Source organism: Melopsittacus undulatus, chromosome 1 (assembly GCF_012275295.1).
Source record: "Melopsittacus undulatus isolate bMelUnd1 chromosome 1, bMelUnd1.mat.Z, whole genome shotgun sequence".
In the NCBI taxonomy this organism is placed as follows: Eukaryota; Metazoa; Chordata; class Aves; order Psittaciformes; family Psittaculidae; genus Melopsittacus; species Melopsittacus undulatus.
The window spans coordinates 60,871,280-60,891,889 of NC_047527.1; the positions used below are offsets into that span (position 1 = coordinate 60,871,280).

General features: G+C 37.9%; 2 protein-coding genes across 10 annotated transcripts in view; one reads left to right on the forward strand and one right to left on the reverse strand.

Moving 5' to 3' along the window:
* Positions 1–7,479, forward strand: part of ZNF236 (zinc finger protein 236) — a 60,651-nt gene extending 53,172 nt beyond the window's left edge. The window contains exons 30-32 of the mRNA XM_005153435.4: positions 2,878–3,007; positions 5,086–5,262; positions 5,697–7,479. Of these exons, the coding sequence (XP_005153492.2) occupies positions 2,878–3,007; positions 5,086–5,262; positions 5,697–5,824 (435 nt within the window). The 3' untranslated portion in view covers positions 5,825–7,479. The remainder of the gene's footprint in view (positions 1–2,877; positions 3,008–5,085; positions 5,263–5,696) is intronic.
* A 1,900-nt stretch (positions 7,480–9,379) lies between these two features.
* Positions 9,380–20,610, reverse strand: part of MBP (myelin basic protein) — a 112,582-nt gene continuing 101,351 nt past the window's right edge. For 8 of the 9 annotated variants that reach the window (XM_034063474.1, XM_034063475.1, XM_034063472.1 and 5 more), the window contains 5 exons: positions 14,715–14,822; positions 14,183–14,218; positions 13,572–13,604; positions 12,474–12,599; positions 9,380–11,165 (listed from right to left, as the gene is read on the reverse strand). In XM_034063474.1, coding sequence (XP_033919365.1) covers positions 11,109–11,165; positions 12,474–12,599; positions 13,572–13,604; positions 14,183–14,218; positions 14,715–14,822 — 360 coding nt within the window. In that variant the 3' untranslated portion in view covers positions 9,380–11,108. The remainder of the gene's footprint in view (positions 11,166–12,473; positions 12,600–13,571; positions 13,605–14,182; positions 14,219–14,714; positions 14,823–20,610) is intronic. The other variant, XM_034063490.1, reaches the window with a different exon arrangement.

A 20,610-nucleotide genomic window follows, 5' to 3' on the forward strand; every position in this document is an offset into this window, starting at 1 on the left:
AGAACTCCCTCTTGGAGTGTGGAGAGGATTTGAATGCATATATTGATTACAGAATGAAAAATGTGAATGCCTGTTGTGGAAGTAATAGTGCCTGAAAAAATTCCACTTCCTTTATTTGCTTATGTATCTCATCAATGCTAATCCTGATTTCCAGATAAGCTGCTGGAATCATAGGAAGCTATACACTTTGCACTGTATCATTTGATTTTTTTAAATGGTCTCTTGGATGTCTGCAGAGGGAGCATTTGTTTTAAAAGATCCTTATGTTATTGCTGTTGTCTGCTGATATTTTATATTTAGTTTTCTTTAGATTATGACCAACCTGATACTTCCAAGTCTTTAAAAAAAATTAGTGGTGTCTTTAAATTTTTAATTAGGTTATGGAATGCTCCTGTTAGGAATATTCAGCTCTACTAGACAAGTGCTATGTCCAGGCCAGTATCCTATCTCTGAGAGATTCTAAAAGGCAGTGATTTGAAGAAGTGCTTTACGAAAAGAGGAAACAAAACTTCCCAAAATTTTGCCAGCTTCCCAGAATTTATAGCAGGAAATTTCTGGAGACAGAGGTAATGTCTTAGTATTAAGTAGCCCTTAGGAGAGCTTTTCAATAGATTTCCTTTCACTTTAGTATCATATTTTAAGGAAACATACTCTGTTTGTGAAGTTCACCCCCTTGGAGTGATTATGTGTGTCAACCAGACTGTTGGTCCTTGGGGGAAACTCATAAGTGTGGTGCTGTGAAACTGTTAGCCTATGGTTTAGGCTAATTTTCCTGGAAAAAAAACAACAAAACAACAAACAAAAACCAACACAACAACAACAAAAACTAAAAAAAAAAAAAAAAATTCCAGTATTGATACTTGCTTTCTTTAAGTAATGAAAACAAAACCAAAAAATGAATCTCTCTTCCATTTGTGTCCTTAGAACTTGCTGGTGTTTTATTTTTTTCATATTTAAGCCTTTACTTCTGTTACATACTGGTCCCAGGTTAAAGATATGACAAGGTAAATTCTTACTCTGGTATGACCCTTGGGTTATTATTATTGCTTTGTCATGTAGGTAGTGATGAAGTTGTAATAAGAAGTCCATGGGCAATCAAAAGAAACCTTGGGTCAAGGGTTAATAGGAAGAGTTTTGACTCTCCAAAGCTTGATGGTGGCAATGAAAGGGTTGAGTGTTTGTTGGTAAGAATCAGGGGTAAGGTCAACAATGCAGATTGTGTTACAGACCACCCAACCAGGCTGAAGAGGCAGACAAAATACACTGTAAGAGGCTGAGAGGAGTCTTATAGTCACTAGTCCTTGTCCTCATGGGGGGCTTCAACTTACCAGATGTCTGCTGGATACAATACAGCAGAGAAAAAACAGTCTAAGGAGTTCCTGGAGTGGTGAACTTCCTGACGTGGCTGGTGAGTGAGCCAGCTAGGGAAGGTGCTCGATGGACCTGTTGTTTGCAAACAGAGAAGGATGTGTGGGTGATGTAATCATTTGAGGCTGTCTTGGGCATAGTGAGCATGAAATGATAGAGGTTTTGATTCTTGGGAACAGAAAGTTTTGGCTAGAACTTGGGAGAAAAGAAAAAAGAGCATATGACCTTTGGAAGAAGGGGCAGGCAACTCAGGAGGACTACAAGGCTATTGTGAAGACAAGATTGGGGAACAAAATGATGCCTTTGACACAGCTCCCCACAACATTCCCCTGGAGAAACTGGCTGCTCATGGCTTGTATGGTGTACTGTTCACTGGGTAAAAAAACTGGTTTATGGTTGTGTCCAAAAAGTTCTGGTGAATGGAGCTAAATCCAGTTGGTGGCCAATCGCAAGTGGTGTTCCCCAGGGCTCAGTATTGGGGCCAGTTCTATTTGATATCTTTATCAATGATCTGAGTGAGGGGATCGAGTCCACCCTCAGCAAGTTTGCAGATGACACCAAGTTGGGTGGGAGTTTGCTTATAGGAAGGACTCTGCTTATAGGAAGAATCTAAGAGGGGTCTGAACAGGCTAAATCCATGGACTGAGGCCAATTGTATGCGGTTCAACAAGGCTCAGTGCTGGGTTCTACACTTGGGCCACAGCAACCCCATGCAGTGCTACAGGTTTGGGGATGAGTGGCTGGAAAGCTGCCTACAGAAACGAACCTGTTGATTGATAGCAGCTGAATGAGCAGCAGTGTGCCAGGTAGCCAAGAAAGGCAACACTATCATGGCCTGTATCAAACAGTGTGACCAGCAGGACTAGGAGTGATCACCCCACTGTATTCAGCACGGGTAAGGCTACACTTTGAATCCTGTGTTCAGTTCTGGGTCTCTTGCTACAAGAACAACATTGAAGTGCTAGAGCAAGTCCAGACAAGGACAACAGAGCTGGTGAAGGGTCTAGGGCACAAGTTTTATGAGCAACGGCTGAGGAAACTGGGGTTGTTTACCTGGAGAGAAGGAGGCTAAGAGAAGACCTTATGGCTCTCTATAGAGCTACCAGAAAGGAGGTAGTGAGGTGTGTGTTAGTCTCTCCTAGGTGAAAAGCAATAGGACAAGAGGAAATGGCCTCAAGTAGCACCAGAGAAGGTTTAGTTTATCTATTAGGAAAAAAATCTTTATGGAAAGGGTTATGAACAAAGTATTTCAAGAGCTCTGGGTTGGTTGTGCTGGGGGTTTTTTTGCTTCAGATAACTAGTGAAAGGGACTAATGGTTGCAAAACAAGCAATGCGTGCAGTTATTAACAGAGATTTTCAGAAATGAAAAGATACTGATGCATCAGCATTACAAAAAATTGATTAAAAAAATTCTTATTTAAAAGAAAAATAATTTAAAAAAGCAGGGTTTCATCTTCTTCCAGCTTTTAAAAGTGGTCTGAAATGTATTTTTTTCTATACTGGCTTAGGAACACATGCAAACCCATCAGGCTGGACCTTCACTGAGTTCCCAGAAGCCTAGAGTGTTTAAGTGTGATACTTGTGAAAAAGCTTTTGCTAAGCCAAGTCAGCTGGAGAGACATAGTCGCATTCACACAGGTAATGCCAAAAATTATTTGTATCTCACAAGACTTTCTTATGAACATATGCGTATTGTGTTTGAAGTCCTTGCTCTTGGTTTCAAGTAACTGCATTCAGATACCGATGTTTAGATTAAGCTTAAAAAAAAGTGAATTTCTAACCCAAAGTGTTTGGAAACTAAAATAAGGAATAGCAGACTTGAAATTTCAGAAACTGATGTTTTGTTCAGAGCCAGAACTTTATCCTTTACTAAGCTTCTTCATATGCTGGGACTAGCATTACTGCAACGGTGATGTGAATGCATAAGCTTGTACCTAAAAATTTGTCAGTCTTTGAAACAGATTAATAAAAACATATTCTAATGTATTATTTAAAGTGGTGTAAAGACTCTGGATATTATCATCTTCAAGCATCGTAAAATGTGCAAATGAGTGGGTGTGCTCAATGATATTAAATAAGTGACAGTCTTGACTACTGATGCTGACTGCTGTAGGCAGTGCTTCATTGTTATTGAACTACTTAGTTCATCTGTTTCTAATGACAGTGCTTTTAATTTGTGTTCTAATGACAGTGCTTTTAATTTGTTGTGTTCTTTTCTGCTTAATTATTTTAAACTTATTCTATAAAAACACTGACAGATGTCTAGGGAGCACACATTTTTGATAGAAATGCTTTTCAGGTTGTGGCTTCTGCCCTGCTATATGCTGAAAGCTGTACATAGGGTGGTTCAGCTGCTTTCACCTTCAGTATCTTAAAGACAGATGCCCACAAACTATTACAATCCTTGCTAAATCTATTTTTATATTACTGTTGCTTGATGTTGTTAAAACAGCAAGTCAATCCACATGGTAGTTATTTTTACAGAAGAGAATGTTCTTCTAAAAGTCTCTTAAGACGAAAAGAGTGAAAATGTGCTGCACAGATGTTTTTAGAGGGGTGCTCTTACATAAACTATGATTGGAAAGGCTAATGTGAACCTAAGCTGATGTGCTTTCCTAAAGGTATGATCCTTGTCTAGGAGAAAGTACTTATGATTTCTTTCTTGATTAAACATTTTGAATGACTTCTAATGGGCACTACCTACTGAATCAGCAGGCAGAAGGAAAACGCATTATTTTTCTGAATAGCTGTAAATATCTTAGACATTTGGATTTATCAGTGAAGAGCAGTTTGGAGAAGTATTGCCAAAATTAGATCGAAGTAGATGGTTCCAGTTCTACCAGAAAGACACGTGGTAATCCATTACACAACACCAGAAAGGCTGTTCATCTTAACAGGAAAACCTGGAGTCAGAAGTATCTGAGGAAAAGTAGATTTCACTTCAAATTTGTGAAATCACTGTTAACAAAAATAGAAAGAACACTTCTGTGCTTCTAAGGACCTTTGTCTGAAGATGGATTTAGCGTGGAAACTACAATGTATTTGTAAGTTCTGAAAGTGCTTTTAGAAGTCCTTAGTGACATATATCAGTGTGTCTTCTGTTGATGTCAGAGGTTGTGGTGTTGAATGTTGAAGCAAAGGTCTGGTTTTGCCAAGTAGGTCTTTTAAATATTTTTATGATGAATATGTGCTTGAATTTCTGTTTAAAAGCAGTGTGCTGGCAGGTTTGGAATAATATGCCTGCTGTGGTAAGGTCTGGGAATCACTAGTAGCTATTGGCGTAGGAGGTCCCATGTAGGAATACTGGAACTTTCTTTAGCATGTTTGACTTTCTAGTTTCTTACAAGTGTCAGCTTTGTTAATTCTACAGTATGGCTTTATTTACATTATTCTAAGTGATGTAAAAAAGTAATGGTTCCATTGAGTACAGAAAAGCCAAACTGGTAAACTTATATTTTTGCTTGTCTATTAAATAATTGACTTAGATAATAAATTGGATAGGAAAGGTAAGAATATCAGTGGTTTAGGGCTTATGTAAATATTCTGACAATTTGTGTTGTCTTGCTGACAGTATGAAGCCATAGTACTTTGAAAAAGTATCAAGGAAAAAGATGTCTACTTAACTCCTAGGTCATCTTGATAGTTTTTACTGAATTCTGAACTGTATTTTTATGTTGAAATTAGAAATTATTAAAGAAGTTTTTCTTTGTTGTCAGGGGAGCGGCCATTTCAGTGTACGCTATGTGAAAAGGCTTTTAACCAGAAGAGTGCTCTTCAGGTCCACATGAAAAAGCACACAGGAGAGAGGCCTTATAAATGTGATTACTGTGCAATGGGATTTACACAGAAAAGCAATATGAAACTACATATGAAACGGGCTCATGGTTACACTGGTAAGTAGCATGATAGTAATGGTCAGTGCAGAAAGCCATGTGCTTTCCAAGGGAAACACAAAACGCTTCTTGTAAGTTACTGAGGAACTGGGCATTAATAGCCAAAGACCAGAACTGATAACGTAATAGTGGCACGTGCAACCCAAAAGCAGGTTGAAATAGAGACTGATTACTGTTTACGGTTTGTAGTTTTATATGTGGAGTTCTGTAGTACAGAAAAACAAAGTTCAGACAGTATTATAGAAAAACAGCCGATTATATTAAGGGTTTTTAAATTATTTTTCAGAGAGCCTCTAATGAATTTACAGAATCTGAAGTAGTTGTGTAACACCTTTCCCAGCATGATTCCTTTATTCCCAAGTGCTGTATTGGTAATATTCTTATACTGTACATAGAATCAAACTGACTTGTCTTTTCATCTTGTACTTTGGTAGGTCCTGTACAAGAGCCTGCTAGTCATCCAGAACAAGAAGGAGAAGATATTAGTCGTGCTCTGAATTTAGAAGAAGTGGTACCAGAATCTTCAAATGAATGGCAGAGTATAGGCAATGTTTTTCGATGACACCTTAAAATTTGACAGTTAAAAACATTTCTGGGACTTGAATTTCTCTGAACAAGTTTTCAGAAAAGTCAAAGGTGGATTTTACAGTTAAAGCTTCAAACATTGAAAATGTTAACAATAGAATAATATATTAGTTTTTTGTAATTATTTAAAAAAATACCTTAAAGAATCATTTCTTTTTTAAGCCTGTAGATGAATACTGGGAAAACATCATTTAATCTGTGCTAAGTTGTCTGTGAATCAGTGAACTCAGGTAATACTGTATACAGTTTCATCTTCTAATTCACAGCCAGTATATCTATTTGAAAAATAAACTGGAACTTCATATCAGAATAGAATTACTCCCTTTTTTAAAGGAGGTGAAGAACAACTTTGTGGGAAAACCATGAAACTGTTGGTCAGCTTTATTATTTTTTATGTGCTTGAAGAAATAATTGAGGTTGGAGGCAAAGTGTTACAGAGAAAATGCATGCAGTATAAAATAGGTCTGTTTGTGTTTTGGGATTTATTTTTTTTAAGGCACAGGAAAATGCTGTACTTCTGGTTTAAGTTATTTTACTATTTTTTTAGTACATTTTGAGAATTTGTTGAAGAAAGTAAAATGCCATGAAATTACAGCTTTTCTTGAGTTAAACTCTTGAGAAGGGAGCATGTTCATTTCCATTCCAACCGCAGAGGCAGTTAGTTGTTAGTATTCACATGAAAAGTCTGAGGCTTAAAACTCGGCAATACTTATTTAAAGAGAATCCAAACTAGAAGAGGTTCCAATGAAAGCCTCTTCTTTTTTTGTTTGCTGTAATAGATCAGCAGGTACATATCTCAGTATCTGTGGAAAACACAGCCATATACTAAATTGGGGAAGTAAACATACAGTTTAGTGTTAGCAGTAAGTTAGATGCACACTAGGTCAGCTGTGTTATACAATATTCCCCGGTGCCGTAAACAGTTGTCATTTCAAATCTGTAAATTCTTCATTAATTTCTTTATGAAATTTAGAAATGTTACTTTGTTGAAGTCATTGTCTCAGCAAACCTACCTAGCTGACTTAAGTCATGCTTTGAAAGGTACCACTTGTTAAGTATATTCATAACAAAGAAACACTGGAGTAAAAACATAGTCATCTTTTAGACATTCCAAAGACAGAAACTCTTTTCTTATTTTTACCTTGTTCTTTTGAATTTTATTTATATGTGACATATATATAGGTATATATATATGTGTGCTTGTATATGTATATATATATTTAAAGTTATATGAGCCTCTGTGTGGCTGATCAGTATATTTTGTAAATACTAATCCCAGTTGCAGGAAGTTCATGTTTTCAGTTTGCCACAAGTACTTCTAGATCAGTGGTGGGTTTGTTGTACTATAATACAGAGCTGGATTTTAATTTACCTTAAGAAAGATAATTGTTCTCAGATCCAAAAAGCCCTTTGCTGTAAATATTGTCTATACTTTGTCTATGATACAAACCAGTTATTTCAGACTGCTGAAGCAAGAAATCGCTGTTGGTTTTGATAAGGCGTCTCTTAATTCTTTTGTTAACTTTTTGGCATATGTATATAAGTAATATAGTTGGTGACATGAAAATAACACTTTTGTTATGTGGAATATTTAATTCAAAACCATGATAAATAATATTACCTTTTTCCAAATTCTGTTTCGTGTATTTTTTAGCATTTAATTCTGGATTCTACAAAGTTCTAAAAACTCCATTCACCAGAAGTGCGTCTCTCAACTTCCGGCAGTGCCTTTCCTTTCAGACAGCCTATCAGTGTTTTAGCTGTTTCAGAACTGAATATGTTAAATTTTGCAGTATTTTACAGTTGTCTGAATGTATACTGGCCCCATGGCATAGCAATCTGTTTATCTGTAATAATACAGTAAGTGTGTCGTGTTGCATGGACCATGTATAAAAGCTTTTCCCTGTTCTTTTAGAAAATACTGTATAAATGCACAGCGAAGTTTGTTGACGTTGATTTGCTGTGTAGGGGATGGCACTTTCAAGAGGTTGACAGAAGATGATTCCAACTGGTCTCATCCAGATGGAAGTCTTATCTTTTGTAATGGGAATGTGATTCCTGAATCCTTGAAAGCATTCAGTCCACTCTAGCAGCAATTGTTCTGCCACAGGTAAAAGCTGATAGTGGCTGACTATGTCCTAAAAGCAGATCTCATGAGTAAAAAGATACTGTTTTCAAATGGTCACTTCTCAAAGTACTGTGTCTTGGTTGGAGGCAACAAGTGTGTGGTTTAGGTCTTGGAAGTATTAAATATGCAGCGTGAGTTATGGAATCAGCTAACATGTTTCTCGAGTTCAGTTTGATTCTCCAGCACTTGGGCATCCTGTCAGTTACAGTAAATAGACATTTTTAAAAACTTCTTCGTAACATGATGTTTGATCTGCTTCCCTGCATCCTCCTACCCCATGAACATCAGTAATTCACTCTTGAGAATTCTGACATAGAGATTTCAATCTTAGTAAGAATTGACTCAGAGTTTTTCAAAGCAGTATTAATCTGTTGATGGTTCAGGACAAATACACTGTAACCAATATCTTGATATTTTCAAAAGCAGTGTTGAAGTAGGTGCAGAAAGACCTATTGTTCTAAGGCATGCATGTTTGAAGAGTCATGTGGTGTAGTGGGCGAGTGAAGCGAGCGTAGGAATGCCTCTGTTCTTTCTGGTTTGATGCAGTAGTAGACTTACTCTAGCTTCAGACTTTTTGGCTTGTGTCTGCTCAACTGTTTGTTTTGGTTTATGTCTGTTCCTTCAGTACAAGAAATTCCATACTCCCAGTAATGGTTGTGCATTCAGGAAAGATCCTTTGCTTACAAATCCAGTAGCCATTTAAACTGCTGCTTTTCAGCAGCTTTTCAGTGAAACTACTGGTGAATAAGACTAAATTTCAGTCTTAAGTTTTAATCTCTTTAAAGACACACATGTTGGTAATATCATGCTTTAAAGTACAATACCTTTTCTTCTGTAGGACGTAAATCCTAAAAAGCCAATTCCAGCCTCTGGAAAAGATGACTGAGGGAAAGCAGAATGATAAAGGCGTGGAAAAGCTTTGGATAAGTTCTGTATTTCTACAGTGTGGTATTTAGAAAGATGTATTTCCCAATATTTTCATCTTAAATATTCTTTCCTATTTTTGATGGCTGCTCTAAAAAACAACTTGATTTTTACATACCCTGTTCGAAGAACATACTTCATGCTATACTTGTTTGTAAAGGGTGGGATTGGTATACCATAGGCATTTTATGCCTTGCTTGTTGTTTAGCTGCCACTCCATAGACACTGGCCTCCCATAAATCCTGTGTCAGTTGTCAGTCTTGTGGGCCATGCTAAGTCACCAGTAATGTCACTAGAAGCCTGTGTGCAGGCAACTGGGTTGTGGGTCCCAAAGTGTTATTTTCTAGTATCTGAAAATCATTCATAAATTGAGAAAAAAAAACAACTACAGAACTTCATCAATTGAGGATAAAAAAACCAAACACTGCAGAATTTCATATATGGGATCTCCTCCATTACAAAAGACAGAACTGGTCCAAGTTTCATTTCAAGTTGATTACTTTATTTCAATAATGAATATTTTTAAAAGCTGTGTTCCTATAAGAACAATATGTATTCAAATTAAATCAACTATTATGTTGTAGAGTATACATCTGGATGAAGCTACAATAGAAAAATACACATAGCAACCAATGTAGGTAATAGAAGATGTAATAAGTCTGTGTATGCTTAATAATTTTGGTGGTTTTTGTTTTCTTTAGTCTCTATGTATTTTCTATCCTCTTGTCTTCCATTGCTTCATATTAATGGACACTGATTTAAACCTACAATAGATTTAGATGTGAAATGCAATTAATGTACGTATTCATAGGTAACTTTTACTGGGCACTTATTAGGAATGCAGTTTCAACCTGGGAAGCATTAACTGTAGTCTACAGTGCATAGGCTAAAACTAAAAAAAAAAACAAAATAATTAATCAGACACTTAGATGACAGCTTGAAGAAATGGTAAGTTTAAGTAATAAAACAGTGCAATTCAGAAGAGCCTTTTATTTCCCTAAGTGTGGTTGGAAATACCATTGCCACACATTCATTTTAGTAAGTTGTGAACAAGTAATATCTAAATCTAACTCGGCTATAATTTATTTCTATAAGGCAACTACAGTACCACAGTTAAATGTTCACAGTAGTTCACTATGAGTTTGCTTTGGTGCACTGCCCTTAACAGGCATCCAGATGTTCACAAACAAAAGGTGAGCTGAACAAACATGACACTGCTGAAAAAGTTAAGAAATTCTAACATGAGATGTGCAGGACTATCTGAGATACCAGTACTGAAGGGCTCTCTTTCAGAAATTAGACCTACTTGTTTATATATTTACTTATTTATTGTGCTGCAAAGTTTATGCTGTTACAGCAGCGTTTGTCTGAAGCACCAGCGACGTCCAGTGGTCACTTGCGCAATCTGAGATGTTTCTTCTCTGGGAATATCCCTTGTTTCTTAACATTAGTCTAACTCAAATTTGAAATCCTCTTTCTCTCCCTCATCTGCTCTTAATTCTAATGGTTTGGATGCGATGAGCAATTCATGGTATGGAAAAAATTTCCTTATTACTGTTGCTCCGCATCTTATTGATTCTGCAACATCTGCCCCCTCCCACACTTCACATACCTTGAACTCCCAATGTTTGGTAGACCTTTCCATGACTGCCTAATCCTGTTATAAAAATAAATTATTCTGTGAGTGAGAGAAGGAAGATTAAAAAAAAACAAAAACCAAATCAAAAAAAGTATTTGGATAAACAGTCCTTACAACTTCTGCACATGGTGGATTTTTGGTTTTAACAGCAGTGTCTCAGAAATTCATTAACAGCAGTGCTCAATGTTCAAGACATTAACTCTTTATTTGTAATTCTGATGTTCACTAAAATGAAATCAGAAGACTTGAGCTCAAATTAGGTGCTTGGGAGAAATAATGAAGTCCAGCATACAGTTAGGGCATCCTGGAGAAGAATGAGTAGTCAGAGATCTTGTTACTTCACATAAAATAAGGAAAACATCTAGTAAAGCTACTCTTTGTGTTCCTTTCATTCAACTGTTGGTCAGGGATTGCCAATAAAAGTTTGTATAATCGTCTACTGCATGCAGAACCTAATTGGCAATAAGTAATGGATTGCATCTATCTAGGTAATTGTTGCAGTTGTTATTAATTTTAAGGCAGTTACATTATGAAGCAGAGTACATGATCCTTGGATGGTATCTTAGAGCTTCAGCGCCTAGCAACTGGTGAACCAGACCGGGATCCAGGTCGGGACCCAGAGCCTCCCTGTGGAGGGAATAACAGAGTTAAGTTAGAACAGAGAAAAGTACTGTGTATTTGGGACTGTAAGTTAAAAACACCCATGAATCTGTAGTAGGACAAAATATTGAATATTATCTAATGAAAATAGCTTGCAGTGGTCTCTGGTATATTGCTAAATATTGCTGGGAATTTCACTTCAAAGAGATAATTGGGTTTTGCGTATTTTCACTTATGATTAATTTACTAAATCTCTCATACAGGGCTGGACAGTCTCTCATGAGTTATTTGTAGGTGTGTGTTCTTATTCAGGCCTTCCTAATGAAAGCACCTTACTTGCTTAGACATCTTGGAAGTTTTAGTTTTTCTGAGGGTACCTATGAACTGTGTGTGTACTTGATAAACCCACCAAAACCAAACCTTCCAGACCCTGCATATGAGTTATGAGAGTCTCACATCTGAAAGAATTGAAATGTAATAATTTTACTCTGCAATATTTGTTAGGGTAAATTGTTAATGTGATTGTATCAGCTTGAGTCTGTATGGAAAGCTTGGATACAAATGCAGGAAAAAAAACTAGAAAAGAGATCTGAAACCTGGCCTATTCTTACAAGCAATAAGAAAACATCAAACTAGAGAAAAACCTCAAACTTGTGACAATGCATGTATCTGCAACTGAGAAAAGCCCTACAGCGGTTTTATAGCAAAGATGGTCCAAGCTGAAATGACTGAATTCCCTGGTCTCTTTTGATTTATTAGCTGTGCTGGTGGGGCTGTGCCATGACTCAAAATGGTGAACTGAACCAGATTAAAGCTAATCTGGCCAAATGTTTATTCTTTGCATGACAGTTTTCTAACTTACATATGTGGTGTCAAAACTCACTGTAATGACATATTACAGGGGTTCTCCCACCTCAGTGGAAACAACCAGGGACTGTTCAAGTTGAAACTGCATCTCAACCAAATACATGTCCAACACTGCCCTGTACTACTATTCTAAATAATCTAGCAGCAGCAGCAAGCTGTGTCACTTCATCCATCTGTGTTCCAGATCATCTGGGAGTTGAGTTACAACGCAGATCCTTGCACAGGTCTTTGTGGGACTCTCTGGACTTACCTTCTTTCCTGGTGGTAACTGATTGTGTACTTTCACCTTTTTTACCTATCATGTAAGTAGTTACTAGACCCATGAGATAACCTTTTGGTTTATCCAAGCAAATCTAGTTCCTTCAGAAGCTATAAGGAAATGTGGTTGTTTCGAACATGGCAGTTTCTGGAAAGGTTTGGCCTGGACTCACTGTTTTGTACTTCAGAGTAAGTTCAACTGTACTTTACCAGTTTAAAGATTCTGGAAAGAGTTCCCTGGCCCTCATGATAGGATCCCTTATGTCCCTTGTGAGCAGACTTATGCTCATAGAATTTTCCGCTTCCTCCATATCCTGGCTTGTGTCCTTCACCACCCTGCAAAGAAAGATTTTCATATATATTGCAAATTATTGCATTCCAGGTACCCTATGCACATTGTAATCTTTTTTGATCCCTAAAATGTAATAATTAAAACAAGAAATCTAATGTTGGACCAAAGTAATCTTCAATGTAATGAGCAAGGATGAAGGAAAATGTTAGGAAGTTATTTGAATATACTCAAATCTGAGGGAAGCACCGATCTGTAAAAGACAGTAATCAAAAAAGGATACTCAGGTTACCCTACATGACAAAACTTAAAACGTTTCAATTTCACAAGTTCGAAGGTAACAAACACTTCAACTGATTTGTGCACCTCTGATAATGAAAGGAATGCTTAATGGCTTGAAGGCTTTAATGTTTTGTCTGAAAATGCAGGTAATTTATATGTCCATCCCATATAAAATCAAACCTGTGGTAGAGAAGTAGAATGTCATTAGTTGTGAGATAACTGTGGGAAGAACTTGTCTGATAACTGTTCAGGCAGATCCTTTCTTACTGAAAGGCATTGCAAGGAAAGGTGGAACAAAACACTTGAATTAGTGACAGTGTTAGTTTTGCAGACTTTACTGTGTAAGAGCAATTCCAGCTGTGGAATAAGCACCCATCTCTTCCTAGCCTCCCCTCCCATTTTTGTCCTTCCCAGGAAAATTAAAATGCAGCAGATAAGTCTTCCAGGAGTCTTTAAGGTAGGAGAGCTTTGCCATGCAGTGGATTTTGCTCCCTTTGTGCTAAAGCAAAAGAAATTATCGCTGCAAGGCTGTCAAGTTGCTGGGTAAGAGCAAGCAAGATTACCATCATAAAAGTGCTGTGGGAGGAGGAAGGAAAGTGGAACAGGAAGAAGCAAAATAGCAAAATTGAGACAAAACAAAATTATCACGTTGCTGCAGCAGCTTGAGGCAATGGAGCAAGATATGCTTTGGCCTGGTAAATAAAATGGCTGCTATTGCAAGCATGTTTGTCACCTACCCAGCTAAATCTGGTGAGGGATAATCCTCTTCCCTGCACATGCAAGAAATAGAAACAGTGACATGATGATCACTATGGAACATACCATCTGGGTGTACCATACACAGAAGATGATGAAAATGCAATGAACATAATGAAGTACTGGCCATATAAAGAGACAAGAGCTGAAAACAACAACCTGCACAGTCATTCCGTGAAACAGAAAAGGTAATATTCTTTGTTATAATTACAAGAACTGACTAGCCATGGTTTGTCAGTGTTACGTTCTTTAGAGGCCAGCTGAGCTTAATAAATAGAGGGACAGTGCCTGGTGGTGGGTGAGGCTCATTTGAAATCATTACCTATAACTAGTTTATTATAAAGCAATCACAGTATAAACAAAATTAAGCTCACCGAGAGTGACTTTAATTTGTCTTGTAGCAAGTCAGGAAGTGCACGAGGAAGAGAACCATGGCTTTTCTGTCTTAGTCCCTTGCTTTAAATATTCCCAGTAATAATTCTAGTTTTTTACTTAGTATCGTCAAAGAAAACTAGTTAGGCTGGCAGCTGAATTGGTAAACATTAGCCCACTAAAGACCTTGGACATTGCATGAGCCCCTTAAAATGCTTACCTTTGCTTGCATTGGGGGAGGTGTACGGGGTGAGACCTAAAAACCAACACAGAAATGTTGTAAAACCAAGGAAAAATAAATGTAGGGAATCATTGAGCCTTTTGAATTATTATCTGTGAGTTAGCAGGATTAAAGTGCTATCTAAGTAATTGCACTGAGAAGCTCCTCTGCTGTCCTAGGCTTTGCTTGGAATACAATGGATTTTTGCCTGTTTTTAAACAGAAAGCATTTCTTAATGCAGCCAGTGCTGAAGACACAAGGACAAAACCTGTTAATGGTGAAGCTGTATAATGGTAATGGTGGTTGAAATTTGATTATGCTGGGGAGTGTTCACCCACTGCCTTGTAGCTTTTCAGTATTGTTTGTGTTTCCAGGTAAAAATTATTTTTTGTGTTAGAACAGCCTGATGAGTTTAAAGGCACAATTCATAAGGCTGAAAATAATGATTAATGACTGGGGAGTATTTGATTAGTGATGGAATCCTAAAGAATATAGATCATTTTAGTGCATAACAAGAAGAGAGAAGACTTACAATGTTCTTGAAGAAGTGGACTACAGGGTTGTCATCACCAGGCCGGCCATGCTGAGATCTCTGGGGGATGGACCCTACGTGGTGGCTGGCCCTGGCTGCATGTATGTCCTGAAAAGCACAATAGGCGTATTGCCAGGTCAGTTAGGAAGGAGGGATAATCGGTGACTATATAAAAAGAAGAGTCACTTTCAGCAGGAATGAAGAGAAAAATGCTTTGGAAAGCTACAGAGATTACAGCTTAAAGTTGTCAGGGCCCAGTATTTTAATGCAATGGTAAATGCAAAATATGTATATAGACATATGTTGTGCATATATGTATGAGGGTGTACATGTTTGTCATGTTACAGCCCCGTGTGGAATGAAATCTGTTACTGGGAAGTTCTGCTAGCAGAAACCTTGTAGTTTTCCTCCTTTCATAAGTAGGATTGTAGAATGTAATTTTAGAAATGAAACCTGAAATGGAGAAAAAATGGCATTGGGTCATTCTCCATGTAAGAGCAGGAATGGATTGTGCATCATTTCTCAGTTCCCAAAGACTACAGAACACTGATGAACTGCAAGAGCAACCTAGTTTTTAGAATAAGGGAATCAAATAAGGCTTTCAATACTGTTTTCAGTGGGGCTTCCTGAGCACTACAGAAAGAAGTCCAGTACATGAAGGTAAAATAAATAACAGAAATAACACCTTATAAAGAGTGAATACCTTGACTGGTACTTAGAGCATGATGTATCTGTTGCAGTGAAAAGAGTGTCAAAATTCAGTGTAGTTACTGCTCTCTGCTGTATGACAAAGTTCCTTATAAAACTGTTAGGTGTAACTGACCCAGTTACAGACATCTGCCCATCCTTATGAATGCAAAGGCACAAGGCTTCATGTTCACTGCTGCGTTTTTGAAGTACTCAATGCAGAAGAGAGAATGTGGGAGAGAACGGCAGTAACAAAAGTGCTGCAGTGGTTCTCTTAGTGTAATGAACTCCCTGAGAGTACAATGGTGTTATCAGCGTTATATAGATACTAAATTTTTAATTGGCCTCTAAAGATGAGATGGAAATCCATAGTGAGACAGGAGTTCGCATAAGCACTTTCCTAATAGTACAAACTGAATGAACGTTTGACTGTAGAGCAGGACGAATAGTTATCTAAAACGTATTTCACTTTCATCACATACAGAAAAACATTGCTCAACACGCCAGGGAAAAAGCTTGGTCTTATTGTTGGACTCCTGCGTAGTTTGGTGATTTTTCACAACTTAATGTCTATAGCACAGACTTTCACAGGTTTGAAGAGTCTTTTTGCACTCAAGTCTAGTGACAACAATAGCTTTTAAAATGACCTCGACAGCCTCAAGCTATAACCACTGAAGATGGCTGTACAGAGATTGACGTTTTAAGTCTCTTGAATAAAAGCTCATATGAAACCATCTAGTGTTAGCTGCTCAAAGCTGCTTCATAGCTTTATTTTCAAGTGCATGAAGTCAGGTCTTGCCTTGTGACTTTATATGAATTAAATGAATTTATATTATATTGAATCCAAAATGAGTCAGAAGCATCCATCTTCATGAGTAGCCTTGTAAGTTACATGATTCTGAAGAGAAATGAAATTCAGATAGATTTCTAAAAGATCAGTTTCCTTAGGAAAAAAAAAATGAGCCAATGCAGCTAAGTTCAGCTGCTACTTACCAGCATCGGTATTTTGCATTCTGCTGATACATAAAGATTTACCACTTAAAAAGCAGGAGTTTATGAATTTTATTGGGTCTGTGAAATTTCCATAGTGTGAGGCAGCCATTCCTGCTTATACCTCTGCAGCAGTTTCTGCTCTGTAGCTAGTTGCAGTGTTGACAAAGTTGTCTCTGCTGCTGTTGTTGAGAGGGAGGCAGGAAGGTATCAGCACATGTTCAGAACAAGTTACTTCAGCCATGCCTTTGTCTTTTAATCTTCAAATGAAGCATTGCTTTGCCTCTGAAAACAGTGGACGGCCTTGTCTTTAGCATAGATAACATGATAAATACCCTGGTGTTGCAGATCTGAATGTCTGTCATTAGCAGCAGGAACTGGGTCACCATCTAATTTTAGAACTGTTAATGCATGTAAAGCAGGAAACTTCACAATCAGATCTGACTGCAGGTAGGCTGCAGCTCCATGGTGGGCTGTGGATTTCCAGCAGGCACAGGGAAAAGCTGCAGTAAGTTTTTTTTACCCTCTAGGTGAGTATGGATTTCCTGAATCGAGCATTCTGATCCATTACTAGTGCTACTAATTTGCTTATCAAAAAGTTTATCAGGCACTGAAGACAATGTTTCTTCTGTCTCTGGTGCCAAATGTCAGCATAGTCTCTCAGTGGGTCCCCATTTGAAGCATTTGAGGCAGCAGCAAGTGTGAAGCCATTTTCAATGATGGTGCTGTGTGAGTTCAAGAGTGTATTTCCTGGTGTTACAAATAAAACACTTTCACATTATCACCAGCAAATTTTATCCGTGGTCAGAATCTTCAGTGTTATTCTCAATTTGTGGCATTGATAGGCTTCCCTTCTATTTATTGTCGGAATCACTCTCACCTGTAATTTGTTCTTTCAGTTTTTTGATTCCTAGAGGTAAGGAACAAAATCCCCTGGGGTTTTTCTGAGAGTGCTCATATGCATGATTTCAGATACTCACTTCCTCAGAAGGGTAATAACTGATATCTATAGGTGTTATAAGTCAAATCTGAACAGAGCTGGGCAATTCTTTGTTGAATGAAAGAGAAAACAAATCTCATTTATCCTGCTGGGATGGGCTATTTGGGTGGTGTTTCGTAATGGACCTTTTTTGAATAAGCTCATCTAGTTGTCATTGTGTGCTTCATTAATACAGTCCGAAGCTCACCATTTATCTTTAAACAGGCTTTAAATGCTTGGTCTTCAATAATATCCTTATTAAAACCTAATAGAAATACAGCAGATTAAGCATGGGATAGGAATAGGGAGATTTACATCTTGCATCTTTGGGTTCCTGGTCCTTGGTTGCCCAGCAGCTGCAGCAAGATTTCCCTGCACCTCTTGCAACGTTGTCATGAATTTCAGTCGTAAGAGCATTGCCAATAAAAAGCAACCTTAGTTTCAATATCTGTGTATTATGAAATGTACTCACAGAGTAGAATCCTGAATTTAGAGCTGTTGGGTGCTGTTTGTGATGTTCAAAGCAGTGGTGCCCATTTGTGCCATTAAAAAAGTAAGCGAATAAAAACCAGAGAGCACTTTCTGTTCCCAGTTAACTTCACATCTGAGGTTCCCTACTAAGTCAAAGATCCCTCCTGCTGAATAATCATAATTACTAGAAAATGTTTGCCAGTACTGGAACTTTAAGCAGTATCTGTGAGATGTGATGACACAGGTGTAGTTTGCAACTTCACTTTTAGTTTTAAGGATTAATAATGGAAATAAGAACTCAATAATGGATGTAAAATACCCACAGTAATCCTGTCATGGGGAGTGATTAAATTCTGGAATGCTTTGCAGCTCATGGGAAGTTGCATTATTTGCTGTGCCACCTACCTTACTGATTAAGACAAAAGAAAGAGAGTAACTGTCAGTGTAGTACAAAACACAGGTATTTTATCATAGCTATACATTGACAGCGCATTCCCTGTCTTAGCCACATGCTCTCACATCAAACTAATTCAATTTACTGGCACAACCTGTATTGATATCTTGAAAGAACTGCTCAGAAAAATAAGATGCCGCTTCTCTAACGGTAACAAGAATCCACACGTGACTTCATATGTGCTCCATTTTAGGGTTTGTGCAAGATGATTATTACATTTCCAGTTGAGGTGAAGATACCTGAATGTGTGCTCTCCAGTGTCCCACCACAGCAGGCCTGGCCATGTCTCCTGGTTGGTTCTGTGGCCCTGAACCACAGTGAAGGGTCATTACTGTCTGCACTGCAATCCCCCAGGAGGCTGGAGAAGAGGATCCTGTAGGCTCTCTTAAGTGGAGCAGGCACAGCTGAGTTGTACATTTGGATACCAGGTTTGATAATCCAGGTTTGTGATCATCCACGTATGTGACTTGAGATGTGGTAGGATTTGGGGGAATAAATTCATATTCATGTAAACACAACTGCTGTTACATATTCTTCATGTCCCACTTGACTTTCTTTTCTGATATAAAATATGTGGTTAAGCAGTAATAGACACTTTTAATGACCTTTCTTATATAATGGCAAAATCCAATGAAATCTGGTAATCACTGATTTAAAATGCAGTCAAACCAAGTACGGGTTTTTGATATTTGTAAGAACAAAAAACACTGCTGTCTTCTTGGGCTCACTGGGTTTCATGGCCTCCAGTGGGTTGTTGTCACAAGATACCTAAGGAGGTGCTATGCGTGAATTTAGAAGGAAACCTACAAAACCTACAAATTTCAGATTCATACAGATGTCAACAGTATCCATATCTAGATATTGCCTTAGAAAACCCAACTGCTCCCCAGCCTACAGGATGTGATGCTTAACCACCGCTAAAACATTTGCAGCCACACTGGTAGACTAAAATTAGCCTTAATGCTAATTGAGCATAATGAATAAGTGATGAACACTGTTCATGCCGGTTTGTAGGATGAGGGAGATGAAAGAGCACCAAGCAATTCTAAGCCACTTAGTAAGGTAATTTTGTGTTAGTCCTTGAAATGGGCTCTGAATCCAAACTCTTACATATAAGGAAATTCTTACTTGGCTTTGAATTTCTGTAGTTAGCACCATTTCAAAGCAGTATTCCTAACAGGAATGAAGACTCATCCTTTCAGTGAATATATAAGCTTATTTTTGTTAAAGAAGAGGGTATTTTCTCTGTACAGCTTGCCTGAAGCACTTGCAGGAAATCTGCCAGGTGCTTATATACAGAAATCACTTCCTCTGGGGTTTCAAAGGTGCTCTGTACACAGGACTTTGTGTTCCGGGGCATAGCTGAGCCTCCCAGTGCCATTAGCTGATATCTTATCAGGAGGTGATAGAATATAGAGCACGTGTAATGTGAGGATGTATTTTTCCATGCTTATTCTAGCAGTAAAATACCCACTGTGAACATAACATGCACTGCTAAACCAGAGCTGCATTATCCTGATGTCATTGCTTCCATTCTCATTCACATGCAACCCAAGTACCAATTTGCTTTTCATGATGGTGTTTATTCCAGGCTGTCCACAACTTTTCCTGATCTGTTACAAAAAGCAATAAGAATGCTGCTATCCTGCCCACATGCCAGTCTGATGGTGACATTGCAATTAATTAGCTAATCCAGCAGGCTTTTCTAATCACTTTAGAAAGGATGAACCACACTTCCTTGTAATGGCATCATTAATTTTTACTAATGTGGAAATTAAGACAGAAATTAAATTACTTGCTCAGTTACAGAGAATTGGTAGGGAGATGAAGAGTCCAGGAGATTCTGCCTTTCCGTGTTGTGCTGAGATTGTTAATAGATTCTTTATCTAGAAAGAGGTGATGAACAAAAAGAGGAAGAAATCTTAGAAAGATGGGAATAAAAAGCATTGGGGAAAGACTACAGATGACTGGGAAGTGAGAAATGCAGGGGAGATGAGCAAACAGATGGCGTGATGAAGGAAACAATGGAGGACACTGGCCATCAAGAGAGGGAAGTGCTAACTGATATCCAGAACCACATTCCTCCATCATCCTCTTACTCCTTAGTGCCTCAGTGATCATGGTTCACAAATTCCAAGGTGGAAGGAAAGAATTACAGGGGAAAAAAGAAGAATCAGAACAGTGGTTCAGGATAATAGTTCTATGATGAGTCCTGAGTGAGAGACTAGTGGCCTCATATCTTAGTGTTTTTCTCCTTGTCCAATTTATTGCATTGTTGTGACACTTGATAAATGGTTTCAGAAACAAAACCTGAT